The 20,000-nt window shown below is 40.4% G+C and overlaps 1 protein-coding gene across 12 annotated transcripts in view; it reads left to right on the top strand.

Annotated features, from left to right (window-relative positions):
• The window catches only part of LOC113819544 (titin), a 228,235-nt gene that overhangs the window by 201,534 nt on the left and 6,701 nt on the right, over nucleotides 1-20,000 (top strand). For 7 of the 12 annotated variants that reach the window (XM_070128134.1, XM_070128138.1, XM_070128135.1 and 4 more), the window contains 10 exons: nucleotides 4,482-4,735; nucleotides 4,912-4,977; nucleotides 5,083-5,278; nucleotides 5,574-5,765; nucleotides 6,149-6,349; nucleotides 6,539-6,693; nucleotides 7,422-13,412; nucleotides 14,351-17,870; nucleotides 18,026-18,298; nucleotides 18,973-19,596. In XM_070128134.1, the coding sequence (XP_069984235.1) occupies nucleotides 4,482-4,735; nucleotides 4,912-4,977; nucleotides 5,083-5,278; nucleotides 5,574-5,765; nucleotides 6,149-6,349; nucleotides 6,539-6,693; nucleotides 7,422-13,412; nucleotides 14,351-17,870; nucleotides 18,026-18,298; nucleotides 18,973-19,596 (11,472 nt within the window). Of the gene's footprint in view, nucleotides 1-4,481; nucleotides 4,736-4,911; nucleotides 4,978-5,082; nucleotides 5,279-5,573; nucleotides 5,766-6,148; nucleotides 6,350-6,538; nucleotides 6,694-7,421; nucleotides 13,413-13,700; nucleotides 13,766-14,350; nucleotides 17,871-18,025; nucleotides 18,299-18,972; nucleotides 19,597-20,000 lie in introns of those variants that run through there. The other 5 variants (XM_070128139.1, XM_070128137.1, XM_070128140.1 and 2 more) reach the window with 4 other exon arrangements.

Here is a 20,000-nt window from a genome sequence, read left to right as displayed (position 1 = left end):
ATATATATATATATATATATATATATATATATATATATATGTAGACACACACACACACACACACACACACACACACACACATACATACACGCACACACACACACATACACGCACACACTCACACATACACGCACACACTCAAACATACACGCACACACTCAAACATACACGCACACACATAAACGCACACACACATACACGCACACGCACACACACATACACGCACACACACATACACGCACACACACATACACGCACACACACATACACGCACACACACATACACGCACACACACACACACATGCACACACACACATGCACACACACACACATGCACACACACACATGCACACACACACATGCACACACACATGCACACACACATGCACACATACACACATGCACACATACACACATCCACACACACACACACACACACACACACACACACACACACACACACACACACACACACGCCCATACATACACAAACATATACACATGCATACACATGCACATATACATGCGCATGCACATATCCACATACATACATATATGCATAAACTCACACTTACGCACGCATACACACGCGCATGCACACGCACGCACACACACACACACACACACACACACACACACACACACACACACACACACACACACACACACACACACACACACACACACACACACACACACACACACGATGGGATAACCCTCGCTGCAGATAAGCACACCACTGTCGACCATTTGCCAAACTTGGCGTGCACCGGCAACACCCCATTCCTACTTCGCCCCGCCCTCCCTGTTGCAAGCACCCATTCCCGGCCAGTGCAAACACCCACGCGTGCATGCTCCCAGCCACAAGCAAACGTTAACTTCCGCGAGCTGTTGGTGCGATACTCGTGCCTCCCTCCGCCACGGGTTTAATCGCCAGCCTACGATTATTTATAAACGTTCGGGACAAAAAGATAAACACCCGCATATCGCTCTGCAGGGGCCGTTTCACACGCGTTCAGTGGGAGATCTTAGTTATTTTTGTACCTGTTCAAGGGGGTGTTTCATATGCCATCCTTGTTTAGATTTGTTTGATTATGTTGAAACAATGCATTTCTGTAAACATTTCCATGTCTTTATTTACAGTGACAAGCGAATGGATTGTGTTTATATGCAATGATTTAAATATCTCAGCGGATTATCGTATGTTTTATTCAGGATAACTGCCTCATTAATGAAGGTCGCATAACATCAAGGGATGTAATATTGGCCTGTGGTTATTCCTCCCGACTTAAAATGGAATGAGGTTGGCGGTGGATCTATTTCAGCACGTGGAAAAGGCAAATATATGATAACCTCTTTGAAGCCGATTTTAGTTTCAGCTTTGATGATATATCAAGAGGGTTGTCAGATACACCTGTGGTGGTTAAGATTAAAACCCGCAACTTTCAGCCATTTTCTAACTGTAGAATGTCTGAGCAGACACTGGAGGGCATTCGTGTTTACAAGCGGAGAGGAAGTTGGATGCCTGACATAACTTCCGTAAACATGTGCGGGATACAGTTTTATATTTATAGGCCAGATATTACATTTTTTGTACGTCTTTTGTACAGGCCGTAGCTAGTGCCTGTAAATTGGAAAATAAATCAATGTATGAGGAGTCTTAAATTTAGATTCAGGCAAAGCGTCAAAAAAAAAGGCTGTCAGTTTAACAGAAATGCAGATAACAGTTTATGTTGGCAAAAGCATATCAGAAACCTTAAGAAGACACGGCAAAGTATGTAGGAAATCCTGAGAAATTTATCTTTACCATGTTTTACCTCGTGTCTTCATTAACCTTTGCCATACTCGTGTTAATATCAAGAAGTAGTTGTTAATATGATTCTTATATTGTATTGGTATAATGATGGATAGCACCTCTGACGCTCTTTCTATCGGTAAAGAATAAAAATTATGCCCCTGGCAGTCTAGAGTCGGAAGACGAGTGGTGATTTCCGTCTTTGGTGAGACACCGAGTGGTGAACCTTATGCACTAGCGACCAGCTGGTGCTAGAGCTTGTGGCGATGGCACATCAGGCGGTTGATATAGTTCAAGTAAAAATTCTCGAGACTATAAATACACGAGTCAGTCATCTTCAGGTGCCGGTGAAGAGGATGTTGACCGTCCATGTAAACAGCTTGTATTATTAGGTACACGGTGGGCCTTTAACCCTCCCTTGATTCGATACCAGAAACTCTTTGCAATTAGGAGAATTATCAGGTATTAAAAAAGTTACCTCATGGAATGTTTCTCATACGCAAAAGATTATTTTTTCCCAACAAGATGAACAGACCAGGTGCATGGTGTTTTTTTGCGAACAATGTAACAAAATTAAGTCAAGGCGTATTTACAGCGCCTCTCTTCACATGTTTGTTTAACACGTAGGGAAATCACTCATAGAAATTCACGGTGCCCCAATGTACACAACCTCTCGCTCATTTATTCCTGGCAGCCATCTTAGTTATATATTTTTTTCGAATTTCCACTCCCGGCTTACTGGTGAATCATATGCGGGGTACGGGGAGGTTGTGCCGGTAGAATCAGAAATAATATTTTTTCGTAGTCATTTGATCTTTATATTCTACGCTTCAGTACAAGAAAGTGTTGATTTCCGAGATTGGTAATTCTATCCAGTCCTTGATTTAGAAACGGGCAGAAAAAAAGCATGGTAAAGTAATTATCCGCAGCCTCCCCAGTTTACCAAAAAGGGGCATGAGGAGGAGGGTGGGCCAGGGAGAGTGGGTGAAGTGAGGGCGTGTCGCGGTTCGAGTGGAGGGGAACCGTCTGGATGCAGGTTAGAAGTGCGGCTCGCAACCTGTGGACGGGAAAGCTAACCTCGTTTACCTTTAACCTCGTCTTGACCTGTCGGGTTGGCCACAGGACTTTGGACAAGGGGCGGAGCTAGACTGGCAACTAGATTGGAGTGTGATTCAAGTGCACTGTGACGTAATGACTGATAAATGACAGTTACCGCAGATCTTTCCTTGGCAGCCAGATGACCTGCCTCGGCGGCATCAGCTTACACCTCACCATCCTTATGTCGTAAACGAATAGTAGTTTTATTGAAAAAAATAAGCTCTTTTTGAAAAATGTTGGACTGACGAGAATATAGTGTGCTATTCATTGTGTATATTGAACACAAGAGTATCATGATATGTAAGATTAAAAGAAAATGAAACAGATTTGTCAAAAGATTCGGAAACGGCTAATGCATAGTAACAAATTATTTTCGTGGCCAACCCTAAATCGCCAATATGTTCGACTGAACGACCGATCGATCGACGCGATACAGCTTGGAAAATTAAGTATGGAATAGGTGAAATGATCGGAAACTTGAGTACTTAATCAGAAGTGACTTATTAGTCAATCATGACAGAGCATACTATTATTTCGAATCGGTATTCTCAAGTATGGGACCAAGTGACTGAGTGCGCCAGGGGAGACACGTGGCTGCTGTAGGAACGTTGCAATTCACACACATATTTTAGCTAGTTGAAGAAACTCCGCAATTAGGGTGAGTTCAATTTTATGAGAGGATCACATTTAATTACAGTATTATGAAATAATTGGTAAGGTAATATCTAGAACATTTCACCAATTGGAAAGTTGTATTTGTATTGGTGCGAATAGTGAATGCTTATGTGTTCTTATTATAAAGTATAGTCGGGTTCTATCGGTATTTTAAACACAAATGTATTATATATCTATATACAGAAGCTAGTTACGTAAAATCAGTGGAGTATAAATTTGCATTTTACCCGAATCTTTTTGCCTCTAGTAATTGATCCTTCTCCCCCCCCCCCTTATCCCACTGCTGCCTTCGAAAACAAATGTAGAGACAGTATTCAGTTACATAGCAACACTTTCTAAGAGAATTCAGATGCAAATAGAAAACAATCCTGCCGTTTTTCATCTGGGCTAAAATATTATGCTCTGTGATTTAGTAACCTTGAAGGTAAAGTATAAAAACCTCTTATATACAAATGTTAAATCTTATCAAAGTATGTCAAGTATTCCAAGTAAAAGTGGATGTTTGAGGAAATTACCAAAATTATTTATGATGATGTTAAGGTTGGGTTGACAATAAGTGATTAAATACAAAACGCGAATCAGGGCCCTCCCGCTTTTTCAGAATAGCTAAACTAATGTAGGGTAGTATGATAAAATTAACAAGAGATTTATCATTTCATGAAGAGTTTAACTGATGCAGTGAGTACTTTGGATAGTCAATGAACATTGGTTACTGACATAGGTACAGAGACCATAGAGGGTTCATTTGGTATAGGAGAGGTAATCTTAGATTCATAAATTACTTAAAATTGAATGTTGAGCAAGTTAGGGAACGGAAAATTATTTGCAGATTGAATTAGAATTTAGTCATACTGGCTTCAGTTTAGAATGAAATTGAAATTGTGAAACTGAATAGTTTCTTTGTTATTTCAGATCCACCAACAGTAGTAGCAAAACCAGCAGCCATGGAGCCCCAAGGGAAACCGCAGCATCATGTGAGGGAGGAGAGCTACACCTCATCCACAACATCATCCTCAACCATGTTCCAACAAACCAGCAGAATGGAAACCAGCCACATAACCAAGGTTGTCATGAGTAGTGGAGGAAGCATGGATGAGAAGAAGCATAGCATGTCTGCAGCCTCCACTTCACAGGTCAAGAAGGTCTCTGGACAGCCAGCAACAGAGGTGATTTCTTGTTTTTGATGTTGCAGTTGCGAAAAAAATGCATTTTTGATGATGAGTTCATGATATGTAAGATTCATACTAGAGTAGGGGTATACATTCCTTTCAGTCATTTACTTGTTGAAATGGAATAATTTTCCACATATTTTTTTAAGCATTTTTTTTTTGTGTGTTTTTAGGTTCACAAAGCACATTTCCAGGAGGTGAAGCAAGATGGAATTGCACCAGCCGTGGTCAGTGATAAAGTAAGATTTAGTGGCACAGTATTGTAATTGTTTTGATTAATCTTTCTCATGAAGTTGAATATCTCAAATACAGCCAAATTTCAACACTTATTTTTTTTTACCCAGGTAAGCATGGTAAAGATTGAGGGTGACAAAGTGGTCCAGCAGGTGAGCCAAGATTCTGGCACCGTTTCCATCACTCCTCCTCCAAAGAAATTTGCAACAGGCAAGAGGAAGGCTGCCCCTGCAAGATTCATCACACCTCTTCAGAGTATCATTGCCAAAGAGGATGACCGAATTGTTCTGGAAAGCACAATTGATGGTAATTTATAGTAGTTTATTTTATATTTTTAGAAAATACACTTTGAGCACTTCCTTCATAGTTCACTGATGTGCAAATTTTGTTAAGACTGTGTATTCAGTTTACATTTAAGAATTTTTTTTTTTTATATGGAAATATGTAGGTACAACAGCAAAACGACCACTATTGTAATAAAGATTAGCAAAATGACTACTATTGTAATAAAGATTAGCAAAGTGACCACTATTGTAATAAAGATTAGAAATGACAAATCAGAAATTATTTTGCAATTAAACAATTTCTTCTTACTTTACAGGTTATCCAGACCCATCTGTGACATGGACCCATAATGATGGACCTCTTAAGGATGATATTCAAGTTAAGACTCAGTTAAACAAAACTTCACTGACCATCCCCAGGGTCAACCAAGGACATAGTGGACATTACACCTGTTTCATACAGAATGAAGGTGGCTCTGCCCAGTGCACCTGTGATGTTATAATCAAGAGTAAGTTCCTTTGTTCGTGTTAATGTTAAAAAGGTAATGAAAAAGATGCATTCTGAATTTTTAAGTATGTGAAAACATTCATAAAATACTATTTACAGATGAATGACTTTTGTATTATTTAGACTTTCATAAAAAATCAGAGACTTTAGCCAGTCCTTTTAGAAATGAAAGATGCATGTAAACCATTAGATGCTCGGTGGTTCATGTGTGTAACAGTTGTGGAATTTAAAACTATTTGGAATTATTTCAAAATTATATTATAACCAAAAGTGTAGACACTATATTATTCAAGAACTAGACTGTTTGTCCTCTATTACTTACACTTAATATAATAATCCTATGGGGATGGGATACTTAGCTTGGTTTATATTTCCATTCAACAGAAAAACAGTTCCCACCAGTGATATCGAAAAGGCTGCAACCTGTTGTGGTGGGTGTAAACGAACGACTACACATGGAGATTGATGTGACTGGTACCCCCTTACCTGAAGTTTCATGGACAAAGGATGGTCAAGCACTTACTGCAAGTGATCGCTTAACTCAGCGCTCTGAGGGTACTCGACACCTTCTCATCATCCAGGAAGGTATATAATAGATACCACTTGTCAGTACTAGATGTGATAGGTATCTGCGCATTCTTGATAGTAGTTTTTGATATCCTAAAGCTGTTTTAAGAGTTTCTCTAGAATGAATAGATGTTTATAACAAAAACATCTTATTTTCTATAGACTATGTACTTTGTATATTTTACTGGATAACCAAATTTTCCACAGCTCAATTAGATGATTCTGGTCGGTATGGTGCTATTGCTACCAACCCAGCTGGTCGGGCGGAGACTCTTGCAGATGTTATGGTGACACAACTGATTATAGATGAGACATCTCAAACACACAAGATTGTATTTACTGATGTAACTGATGAAACTAAGGTAAAGATGATTTCCATATTTTCTTTTATTACTATGCTTCTCTGTACATACATAACTGGAATTGAGCATGGATGATCGCATACCAGAATCCATTTATAGTGGCACAACATTGTATATAAACATCCTGTTGTGCTAAATAGTGGACTGTACAGATCTTGCCATGTTTGATTTGCTGGTTCTAAAAAAGGATATGGCAGAGTTATAATGCAGATGGTGATGGAATTTTTCTTATTTCACTTATATTATAACTTCTCTACTCATGACATTTCGAAGGAAGACAGTCTGGAGTCATTTGTAAATTAAGGACAATACAGAGAAACAACCAAGTTACCAAAGGTACTGTACATGGTGCTATATCAGTCATGTTGGTATATCATTATGTGATAATAAAACCATTTATCCTAGAATAATATATATTAGTATGTCTGTCATTATTTTAATACTAATGACTCCAGAATAGATTCCAAATATCTGGATTATTGTTTTCAGTAATCCTCTTGGTTTTTATTAGCACTGATAGATGGCAATCACATTTTCAATTTCTCCTTTTGCTCTTACTTGCAAAGTTTTATGCTTTTACTCTTTTCACATGCAGTTTTGGTTTGGGATATAAAAAATGGATATTTCTGCACTTACACACGATTGCATTTTGTATATATCTTGTTTCTAATTTTACTTTGGTGGAGGGCAAACTGTTATCTATCCTTTTTCATCTTCCTACTATACAGAGAAAAAGTGAGTCTATGGAAGAAGGACATGTGAAAACAATAAAGCGAGCAATAGAGGAAGTAGCAGTTGAGGCACCATCCCCTACCTCTCCTGTTAAAATGTTTAAAGCCCCTCCCAAAGCTCCCGTCAAATCCCCAATTGTTCCCCCACCATCTCTCCCAGCACCCCCAGTTCCCTTGCACCAATCACCATCTGAGACTGCAAGTGAAGCAGAGGAGGAGGTGAGAAGGCCTCCAGGGAAACTGAAAAAGGCATGGCCACCAGTGCCTTCAGAGGATGAGCTTGAATATCCAACACGGATGGATACAAACGTTGAGATAGTTAGTAAAAGTGTGTCTTCCCTTATATCTTCTTTCTCTGCAATGGAAACTCAATCTCCTGCTGTACCAAGTAAGCCAAAGCCTGCCCCTAAACCTCTTCCAAAACCCAGAGCACCTGCTGAGCCAGATATCTACCTTGAGCCTGAGCCTGAACCAGTATATGGATATGTAAGTGATACAGAAATGACTGTAAGTCAAGAAGCAGAGCCAGAAAAAACAAAAGTTATTCTTCCTGACGAACCAGTACTGATTCCTGAACCAGAACCTATTTATGAAGAAGTTGTAATGCAGCATGAACCAGAAGTAGTACCAGAGCCAGAAATTGAATATAGAATCGAGCATATTCATGAACCAGAGCCGGTGCAACAAGAGGAAGTAGTTGTAACTCATGAACCAGAAGTTAGCTTAATTACAGAAAATTTACCAGAACAAACACCTAAAGAGGAAGAAATTAAGCTTGTGTCTCCTGTTCCTGAAGTAATACCAGAACCTTCAGTTGTTATCAGTCTCAAGCCAAAACCTGTAGAAGAGTGTACGGAAGAACTAGAGGTTCCAGAACTTGAACCAATTGATTCAGTAGAAGAAACTAAGATATCAAAATTAAATCCAAATGCAGCTGAATTTGAACCCAGAGTAATAAGAGAAGTAAAAACAGAAGTAACTTCAAGTGAATCAACATTTTATGAAACCAAAAAATCTGTTTCATCATCCAGTTATTCAACAGTAGAAACCAAAGTATATACAACTGGAATAACAAGTCCTCCTCTGGAAGAATCTGTGTCAGAATCTGTAGTTGAAAAACCCATTGTTCCTGAGTCCTTTGTTCAAGAGCCTGTTCTGGATCAAGAGTATCCACAGCCAGCAGTAGCTGAAGTAATTCCAGAGCCAGCTGTTCCAAAACTGGTAGATAAAGAACCCATTGTACCTGAACCTGTAGTTTCAGAGACCTTTGACATTTCAACAGTACCAGTTGTTAATAAGGTGGAAGAGCCTGTTCCAGAGCCTATCCCTAAGTATGAAGTTCCTGATTTTGTTTCAGAGTCGGAAATTACAGAACCAGTGGTTCAAGAATTGGAACCAGAGCATGTGACTCAAAGTTCATTAATAGAAGCAGATGTGCCAGAACCTCATAAACTTGTAGAGCCTGAGGAAGTTGTGTTAGAGCCAGTAGCTTCTAATGTAATGCCTGAACCTACTGTTTCTGAGGCAGTCATAGAAGTACAGCAGGGTGAGGATACTATTGAGTATTTTGTCCCAGAAAGTGAACAGGTGATTGAATTTGTACCATCTCCATTACCTGCTCGTAAGGAACCTAGTCCACAGCCTGAACCAGTTAAAATTGATACTAAGCCCTCATTACCTGAAGTCATTGCTGAGCCTGTAATGGAAGCTCCAGCTAAGTCATGGCAATCAAAAATTGAATCTGGCACATTTGAAAGTAAGGTGCAATCAGATTTTAGTTCAATGTCCCAGATGTCTTTCTCTTCAATGTCTTCTGAAACAAAGACCATGTTTGTTACATCATCAGATGTGCAGACTAGGATGTTTTCTCAGATGCCTCTTCAACCATATGAAAATGTTGTGAAAGAACCAAAGAAACCACTTACTCCTCTCATAATGCCTGAAAGAAAGTCAAGTATAGATGAACCAGTAAAGCCTCCAAAAGCTCCAGAACGTGATGATTTGAAGGAGCAAAAGAAACCTAAAAAGAAACGAGAATCAGTCATTCAAATTGCAAAGAGATTGGAAGAAACAATTGTACCAATGTCACCTGATGAAGTACCAGGTGGAATTCGCATGTTCCCAAGTCCCAAGCAGCCATCAACACCTGTTCGCGAGACACCAACACCAACGCGGGAAACATCATCTGCTAGAGCAACCCCCACCATTGAAGAGATTATGACTATTGAGTTTAAACCAGAGAAATTCCCACAACTTGAACCATTACCTTTCCAACCCCAAGAACCAACTAGGAGAGAAAGACCAAGAAGTTTGCCACCACCCATTCCTAGGAAATTTATTCCTGGTACTTTTACAGACAGTGACTATAGTGAATATGAAAGTGACATGGAAAGTGAACACCGGCTACATTTAAAGAAAATTAAATTTGATGCTACGGGGAAACAGGTTGCCAGGCCACATTCAGTTGGTCGTGACCCTCTTCCACCATGGGCTTTTGATACTCCCCCTGTGTTTGAAGGTGGCATGAGACCTGAAGTGCTTAAAAAAGAGGAAGAAATTGTCAAGGCAAAAAAATCTGTTACTCCAAAAATAAAGCCCAAGATAGTGGAAAAGTTCTTTGCAGCCACTGGAGTTGAAGGGGAACAAGAGATAATAAAACCAGTGCCAAGAAAGCTAAAGAAGGAAACTATTCCTCCTCCAACAATAGTACCTGTAGAAAAGGCAGATCAAAAAGTAAAACCGATAAAACCAATAGTTATACCTGAACCAAAGCTTGAAAAACCTAAGATAGAGAAACCTGTGCCACCAGCCCCAGAACCAACAAAGAAAGTGGAGGAAAAGACTGTGGAACCACAAGGAAAACTAATGAAGCAATGGCCTCCTAAACCTGAAGAAGGGGAACCAGCATATCAGGAATCTCCAATGGGAGGAAGATCAGTGAAAAATATGATATCCTCTTTCTCTGAAATTAGTTCTCAGGAAACTTCCATGTCTTTCCAGAAACGGGAAACCAAAGTTATGAAACAGGAGTCTAAAGTGTCTACTCAGTCGTACATGTCGGAAACTAAACCTGCTACAGTTATAGTTCCAATGGTAGAGCCTACTTTTATTCCAAAATCAGAAGCACCATCAGCTCATATTCCAGAACCAGAACCTACTCCAGTATATATTTCACCTGAGCCTGCTCCTGTGTATGTTGAACCTACACCTGAGCCTGCCCCAGTATATATTGAACCTGAGCCTGCTCCTGTATATGTTGAACCTACACCTGAGCCTGCTCCTGTGTATATTGAACCTGAGCCAGCTCCAGTGTATGTTGAACCTACACCACAGCCTGCTCCAGTGTATGTTGAACCTACACCTGAGCCTGAGCCTGCCCCTGTGTACATTGAACCTGAAACTGCTCCAGTGTATGTTGAACCTGCACCTGAGCCTGCCCCTGTGTATATTGAACCTGAACCTGCTCCTGTGTATATCGAACCTGAGCCTGCTCCTGTGTATGTTGAACCTACACCAGAGCCTGCTCCAGTGTATGTTGAACCCAAACCTGAGCCTGCTCAAGCATATGTTGAACCAAAACCACAACCTTTGCCAGTTCCTAAGCCAAAAACAGTTTCACATCCAGAACCAGCTCCTGTCACATCTCCAGAACCTGCTCCTATCATATCTCCAGAACCTGTCCAAATCATATCTCCAGAACCCACTCCAATAGTTCCTGGTATGTCACCAGATGTAGCTTTACCTGGTTTCCGTTCAGTACGTGCACCAACACCAAAGCGAGGCCAAACTCCAGCAAAATCAACACCAGCTCCGCCACCTCCATTTGATTTAGTAATATCCCCAGAACCTGTGGCAAAGCCAACACCTGTTACAACACCAAAGCCAGTACCTGTTACTACACCAAAGCCAACACCTGTTACTACACCAAAGCCAGCACCCATTACTGCACCAAAGCCAGCACCTGTTACCACACCAAAGCCAGCACCTGTTATCACACCAAAGCCAGAACCTGTTACTATACCATCTTTGCCTACAGTAGCACCTGTTCCCAAAACACCACCAAAACCAGTACAAGAACCTGTAAAGAAGACTGTTGTTAAGACAGAAGTCAAATCCTCCTTTAAAGAGAAAATGATCAGATCCACAGCTGGAAAGATAAATGAGAAGTGGCCTCCTAAGGTGCAAGAAATGGAAGTACCAAAGGCAGTGCCATTACTAAGAACACGTTCTCATTCATTAGAAAGACCACCTGTGACTGAGCCTCAAGTTTTACCTGCTAGGCCACATGAAGCCCCACCATCTGTGTATTGGTCAAGCAACATCACTGTTAAAGAAAAGAGGTTGTCATGGCCACCACAACCAATGCCTCAGACCCAGACTATCACCACCTCATCCGTAAGAGAATCTACAAGCAGAACAACTCAGGAAGAGATAACTCAAACATCCCAGCATATTTCAAAAACAACTCTGGAAAAGAAGGATACAATACCAGGCCCAACTCCTCTTGTAATTACACCTATGCAGCCTGTGGTCCAAACAAAGCCAGTAACCATTGCGCCTAAACAAGGCCTTGTTCTCCCTTCAGATTCAAAGAAGAAACAACCAACAAAGGATATTACTATGAGGTCTAAAGTCCCTACAAGAGAAGGTTCTGTCACCTCACCTATTATTCAACTTCCTCCTTTGGAACCCTTCCCATTCACTTTAGAGCCAGAAAAGGAAAAGAAACCAAGGGGAAGAGCTCCATCTATCCCCAGGAAGTTTATTCCTGGCTCATTCACAGAAAGTGAATATGAAAGTGATTATGACTCTGTACCAGGCTCTTTATCAAGACTATACATGAGTGACAGTGAGGCTGTTGGATATAAACCAATGAACATTAAAATGAAGAAAGGAAGGTCCAAGAAATCAAAGCAGCCATCCCCTCCACCTCCTTCTGCTTTTGGTCCCCCACCATCACTTGATACCCTTCCTCCTCCTGGGTACCTTTTCTCAGATGTTGAATCTGATATTCCAACTTCAAAGGAATCAACACCAGTGCCAGAAGCTGGTAGAATCCAAAGTAAGCATATAGTGCAGACTGTTAAACTTCTTGCATCACAGATAACACCTGAGCAGAAGTCAATACAAAAGGTAGCTCCACAGCCTGTTAAACCAAAGACTCCAGCTGTATTTCCTAAAGTAGCACCAGCCCAGAGCATTGTTCCACAGGTTGGGCCTAAAGTATCAGCAGTAGCACCCAAAACAGTTACTGTTGCGCCATCACAAACAGCCACACAAAAAGAACAGACTCACATTCAAAAAACACTGGTAGAGGAGCATGTAACAGAAAATGTTGGTGTTGTAGGTATGAGAAAGAAATTTGAAGAAGCTGGTGGTCCAACACCAAAAAGTGTTACACCAACACTAAGTCGTCATTCAAGGATACAGTCTCCATCACCTATACGTGGTGGTCCATTAAGTGAAACCCCAGTTCTAACCTCTGACTATATTGAGCATGTTGATATACCAACACAGCCAACTTCTGAGAGAGTAGTTCCCATATCACAGGAAAGCAGTGGGACTGAAAAAACATCTTCAGCACAAGGTTCTGTGAAGACAAAACCTGCATCACCTAAGTCTCGTAAAAAGACAGAAACTGTTCAGAAGACTGTTCAGGAGTTGGAAGAGAGTGGCTATGCAGCAGATACAGAAGGCACCTTACCACGTCGCCATGGAAAGACTGTACAATCAAATTCATCAAGCTTTAGCTCTAGTTCATTTTCCAAAAGTGAATCATTCATGTCATCATCGTTTTCAAAGAGTGAAAGCAAAAGTTTCTCCAGTTCTGAATTTAGTGGCCAACCCACTTCAACCTCATTCCCCCCTGGTTTCCCTTCTGGTAGTGCCCCAGGTACCTTTTCCTTTCCCTCAACTCCTGCCTCTTCAGTAGGTCAGACCTCGCACTTCTCCAGTACATTCAAGTCATCTGAAAGTAAATCTTCCCAGGTTCGTAAAATAGATTTCCCCTGGCGCTTTCTAGCGCTCGTTGACCATAGTGTAGCATCACTCTGCAGTTAGCAGTGTTAGCTCTCGATATCACTAATAACGTCTAACCCAGGGTCATATTTATGTAGCCTTCTTGTCTCTTTAACTTTGTTCTTTCTCTTTATTTACTTCTTCCTCTTCATAATGGCATGCATTTACTTCAGCATGAGCGTCAGAACCTGCATATTGGGCATACAATGCGCCTTTCAAACCATTATTCTTTTCTAATGCAATTTTCTTCCTGGACAGGTTAAAAAACTATGGTCATTTCCCAAGCTAAACTGCAATTGATGCAAAAAAACGTGAGATTTTAAGTAAGTTTGTTTCTCCCTGTAAATGAGATTGTGTGAGTTTCTCTCCATCACTGTGCTCGCCTGGCTGTAACCAATTAATATTTTATACTAAATACATAGTGATGCTATATAATCCCTGTGACATGTGCATTCTCTATTGTTCTTGGGTTATCTTTCTTTTGTTTCCTTCCTGTTCTTTCCATTTGTTTACCATCTGATGTGATTTGATCAGACAGTGTGATGTGCCATGAGCAGTTCCCATCCTTGTAAGTACCTCAGGAAAAATACAGGTCTCAGTTAGGCCTAGGTGAATGAATTCCTTATAAAGCACAACCTTGTGAACTTACCTGGATCATGATGCTTTCTCGATTCTGTATCATAATTGGATATGTTGATGATTTTTTTTTTATACTAAATTAGATTTAATTGCCTTGAGCAAGTGTTGACCAAATGAATAACATACTTATTCTACTAAAGTTTGGTACCAAAAATTCTTATTTAAGAGCACTTTCAGAAATTTCATCAGAACTCTTGCCCTAAACCAAAAATGTTTTCTGAGTCAGCAATATATTCTCCTAAATGTTGGCTGCCATTCTTTTCTTACAGATGTTTACTAGCAGGTCAGAAGAGGTCCATGAGGAAAGGCGTGGAGGAGCCCCAGGTACGAAACCCACTCCAGAAACTAAACCAACTAAAGAAGAAAAGAAACCAAAATATGAAGAGTTCAGAAGAGAAACTCATGGACACCCAGGGAAATCAGGTCCTTACTCTGAAGACACTTATTATGCCATGAAGGATGAGAGTGATATTTCTACTGAAGGGCGAAGAACTAAGAAGAAAGTTGAGATGAAGAGTGAAACACATGTAGAAGTAATGTCTGACAAGAAGGTTGAGGTCTTTGAAAGCACAAGTGTTGATGTCACACCAAAACCCAAGAAAAAGCAAGTGGTGAAAATGGAACAGAAACATGAAGTGAAAGCAATTCAAGATGCAAGACCTGCTGAGACATCTGCCCCTGTTCCTACTTCAGAACCAAAAGTGAAGTCTACACCTGTAGCAGAGACAAAAACAAGTGAAAAAGAAATAAAAATATCATCAGTTACTGAATGTAAGGAGCATTTAGTAAAGGAATCATTTACATCAGAAAAACAGGACTTACCACAGCAAGTCATTAAGCCAGTGAAAAAGGTGAGTCTAAAAACAGAGCCTGAAAAGGATGTGAAAGCACCTTTAAAGGTCCCCAAAATTGAACCATTAAAATCTACTGGTCTTGTAAAACAGGCAGTCACTATCCAAGAAAAAGAAAAGATAGAATTGGATTTGAAACCTTTTCCATTTGAGCCTGACCCAGAGAAACCGAAGAAGCCGAGAGGACAGCCACCTTCTCATCCAAGCAAGTTTAAAAAGGGGGAATTCCATGAGAGTGACTATGATAGTGATTATGAAGGAAAAATAGCACCTAAATGGAAACCTGCAGACAGTGATGCTGAAGAAAATGTTTATGGAAAAGTCCAGCCACCACTTGGGAAAAGCAAAGTGTCACAGCCACATGTGAGAACACCAACACCTCCATCAGCTTTTGATCAGCCACCACAATTTGAAGGACCAGCAAGGCCTAAAATAGATTTTCCTGAATCCGAAACTGAACCAGAACGGGATGTGTCACCAGAGATAGTCATTCCAGAGAAGGTAGAGTATGTAGCTCCTCCTGAACCACCAAAAGTTGCACCAAAAGAGCCTAAACTTTTCAGGTCACAGCCACCTAAAAAGGAATTTCCTAAAAAAGAACCACCTAAAAGAGAGCCTCCACCTAGGTCACCATCACCTGTTTTGCAGCCTGGTACTCCTCCTGAAGAACTTTATGCTGAATCCAAGCCAAAGGAGTCACCATTTTCAAATGCAATTGGAGTTGAGTCAACAAAGATAACAAAGATAGCAGACTCTAGTGCTTATCACAAACGCTTTGTTACTATGCAGCAAACAACTAGAGTTATAAAGTTTACTGATTCTAGGACTGCAACAACTTCAACTGAAAGTCAACAAGCATCATCGTCTGAAAGGAAGTCAAGGTCTACAAAGAGAGAAGAACCTAAAAGGGAACCACTACCAGCTTTAGAACCTTTCCCATTCACTCCTGATCCACCAAAGCCAAAGAAAGATAGGGGTGCACCACCACCAAAACCTAAAAAGTTCCAGAAAGGTGAATTTACTGGCAGTGACTATGAAAGTGACTATGAAAGTCGTATCCGACCAAAATGGCAACCACCTGACAGTGATGCAGAAGAGCCAAACTACACAAAAGTAAAGCCACAGTTAAGATCTGACAGGACACCCTCAAAAACAAGGGAGAGAACACCAACTCCTCCTACAGTTTTTGATGTTCCACCAGAAGAAGGACCTTGGCGTCCATCTGTTGAGAAGGTTGAAATTACTGCAGAGATTGTTCCAAGCCCTGAAATCCTTATCCCCAAGGATGTACCTAAAAAGGAAATACAAAGGAAAGTTGTTGTAAAAGCTACAAAGTCTACTGAAAAACTTCCTGAACGTCCAGTATCACCAGAGCTGCCTCCTCCAGGGACTCCACCAGAAGAAGGGGTCATTATTCAGCAAACAGAGTATGTAGTTGATAAAGTAGATGTAAAGTCAAGAATTTTGCCTCCTCCAATGCAAGAAGTACAAACTTATGAAGAAAAGCCATATACAAAAATTATTGAAAGAACAGAGAAAACTTTCACTGATATTAAGCTGGAAGAGGAAATGAGAATGAAGAAGGAGAAAATGGAAAGAAAAATAACCACTGAAACTGATTATGAGCAAGTTCCAGAAAGACCTCCTCCCCCAGTTGAAGAAGAGCAAGTGGTTGTTGAAACTGAAAGGCTCATGGACCTGGAACCATTTCCATTCACAGTAGAGGAGCCAAAACCTAAGAAAGAGAGAGGCCCACCCCCACCAAAACCTAAAAAGTTTTATAAGGGAGAGTTTAGGGAGAGTGATTATGAAAGTGATTATGAAGGAAGACTAAAGCCAAAGTGGAAACCAGCAGACAGTGATGTAGAAGACCCAGAATACACACCAGTCAGACCTCCTCCACCCAGAGAACGAACAATTTCTAAGAGCAGAGAACGAACTCCAACTCCTCCATCTAAATTTGATGTCCCGCCTACATTAGGTGAACCATTGAGGCCAGTAATTAAACCTGTAGATCAGCCTCTCGTGCAAGCATTTAAGGAAACATCTCCAGAAATCATCATTCCAAAGATAGAGGAAAAGAAAGTGAGTAAGACTCCAAAGGTGGTTCCAAAAGCTCCTTCAATAAAGGTAAAACAGGAAGAGCCAGAAAAGCCCAAAGTGCCATCTCCTCCTCTACCCGAGCCAGGACCGCAACCTGAAATTGGATATGTTGAAGGTGGAACAGCAACTTTAGTTCAGGAAGAAGAGGATGCCCACATTCGAATGATTAAGAAAAAGATTGAAGCTAAGAAAGGTTTCCAGATTGATATTGATATTACAGATATATATGACTTTGTATCTGAGTCAGAGCTTGAAAAAACAGATACAGAATCAGGAAAAGGGAAGCAGTTCCCTAAATTAGAACCATTCCCCTATGAACCAGAGCCACACAGACCTAAACGTGAAAGAGGTCCTCCACCACCGCAGCCAAAGAAATTCTTCAAAGGAGAGTTTAGAGGCAGTGACTATGAAAGTGATTATGACAGCAGGCCTATTGCTCCCAAGTGGCTTCCTCCTGATAGTGAAGGGGAAGAGCCAATGTACAGACGAGTTGCACCTCCTGCTGGGGATCCTGGCAAGCGACGAAGTGAATCTTCAGGCAGGGATCCATCTCCTCCTTCCAAGTTTGATCAACCCCCTCAATTTGAAGGTCCTCCACGTCCAGTGGTGGAACTTTCAGATATACCAAGAAGGGAAAGACGTGAGTCCTTGGAAGAGTACTCCATACCCCGGTTCCCTAAAGTGGAATTCAAGCCATTTGATCTGGAAGATGAAAATAGACACCATCCTCACATTTCTCATACTACAGATACTGAAACAGAACCAGAAGCATTTACACAGCCTTTATCACCAACCAAAACTGGCATTGATAAAAAATATGCTAAGTCTGCACAGAGTAAGTAGAAGATAAACTTTTTGCTTATTATTTTTAGTATAATTATGCTGTTGGTAGTCCAGTATTATTAAAAGTTATGATATTGGAATTGCATTTTGACAGTTCCTGAACTGATAATTAACTGATATTTAAAAAAATGTAACATATTATTTCAGAGGTAGTTAGCCACCAGTTTGAGGACATGACACAGACATTCCGCCACAAAGCCCAGAAATTTGCTGAGCAGCTAGTGACTGAGGTATTTGCTGCCAGGGAGGGCTCAGTTCCAGCTGAGCCTGCAGGTGAACCTCCATCCATGCCCGAAGAACTCAAAAAGCAATCTGTCTCACCAGTCTCCACTGCTGCACCTCCTACTACTGCTGATGGACTTGCAACTGATGTCCAGGAACCCCAGGCTTATAGAGATGAATCCAGGGTCTCCGAATTTGGTGAGTTCTTATTATTTTCTTTTCAGTTAAGGCTTTGCATGAAAATTTCAGTGGCAGTTGATTTTCAAGACATTATTAATGAAGATTACTTGTTCTAACAGTCATTGTAGGCACTGTATCATTGTAGTTTATTAAGAATACATTAATAGGTGATGTAACATTTAATGAGCTTAATATGAATTTGATTTGATTTTAGAATTGACATAATGAAATGTTCATATCTGAAATATATTTAAGTAAGCAAGAAAAATCAGAATAGCAGTCACTTTCTCTGGTAAGAATGGGAGAGACAAAATCACATGATATATTGATATGATATGTAGAAAAGGGAATTAGTACCAAGAATATGAGATGATGCCAACTGCCACCGAAATTATGAGCACTTCTTTTTTCCTGTGGAATTTATAGGTTATCTTCCACTTAAAAGTTTATTTGTTATGGAAGTATTTTAGCACACAATGCTTTCTGCTTGTACTTAGGTGATGGTAAACCACACTTTATTTTATTATTCAAATTTCTGCATTATACATATAGCTATACAGGGGTTGTGGATGGCAGATCATTTCTTTTGCATGTAATATTCCTTCATATGTAAAGCACACAATGCTCACTTCGGATGCATGTAGATTTACTAATTAAAAGCTTAAGCAACATGTTTCACCTTTCTCCTATAGGCACAAAACACATTGATCCAGACACAGGTCTGATCTACTTCAAATATGACTTTGGATATGAATTTGGAGTTATTCTACCTGGAGAAGCAAAGAAGTTGGAAAAGAAGAAAGAGGTTAATGGTGACCGCACCACAGACATCCCTATACCAGTAATTCATGAGAAATCTGGTACTTCCTGTAAATCTGAGATAAGCAGCACCAAGACAAATGGACATATCCAGACACCACAGGAAAAATCCTTGCAAGAAGAGCCTCCTCAAACAACAGGCAAGACTTTATCAACAGAGGCTCCAGAAGAAGACCACACATCTCCTCAGCCATCACTGCAGTCAGACATCTCGGAAACAGACCGTGAGTATCAGCAGTATATGGGCAAGATGATTCCTGAATTTGTGCCCAAGAAGCAAGCACAGTTCCGTCCCATTTCGGGTGACCCATACTCAGACAGCGAAGCTGAGTCTGATCACCCAAGTCCAACCAAGATCTCAGAACCAGTTCATGGTATTGATACAGGCCCTAAGAGATTTATGCCTTTGGTTCCTGGTGCAGCAGTTCAACCCAAGTCAGTACGCCCCATCCACGATGCTCCAGTGGATCCGCTCAGCACTGTCGCAGAACTGGGAGGTACTGGTGATCTGTGTCCCTATGTGGTGGTGTCTTCCTTTCCAGCACCTGCATATTTAATGCACATGAATGGAAAAAACTAATTCCTTTGGTTAAGTTTGGTATTGCATGATGGTAATTTTAAGTTATTTTGGATGTCTGTCTCTAAAGCATTGCAGTAGATAAGTGATAACAAGAATGGATATCAGGACATGAATATTTGGTATGAAAGGAATTCAGAATACAATGTACCAAATACATTTGAAATGTGCTTTCCTAACAAGAAACATGATAATGAGAAAATTTATCCATGAATGTTTGTAGAAAGACCTTAGAATCTACACAATACCTTATGCATCCTAACCAAAGTAAAAAGTACATGTTTAAAAATACCCATGAAAATAATTAAAAGTGCATGGCAAAGT

The sequence above is a fragment of the Penaeus vannamei genome, chromosome 12 (assembly GCF_042767895.1).
Source record: "Penaeus vannamei isolate JL-2024 chromosome 12, ASM4276789v1, whole genome shotgun sequence".
In the NCBI taxonomy this organism is placed as follows: domain Eukaryota; kingdom Metazoa; phylum Arthropoda; class Malacostraca; order Decapoda; family Penaeidae; genus Penaeus; species Penaeus vannamei.
Note: the sequence above shows the minus strand (reverse complement) of the source record. Positions and strands in the feature narration are given on the sequence as shown.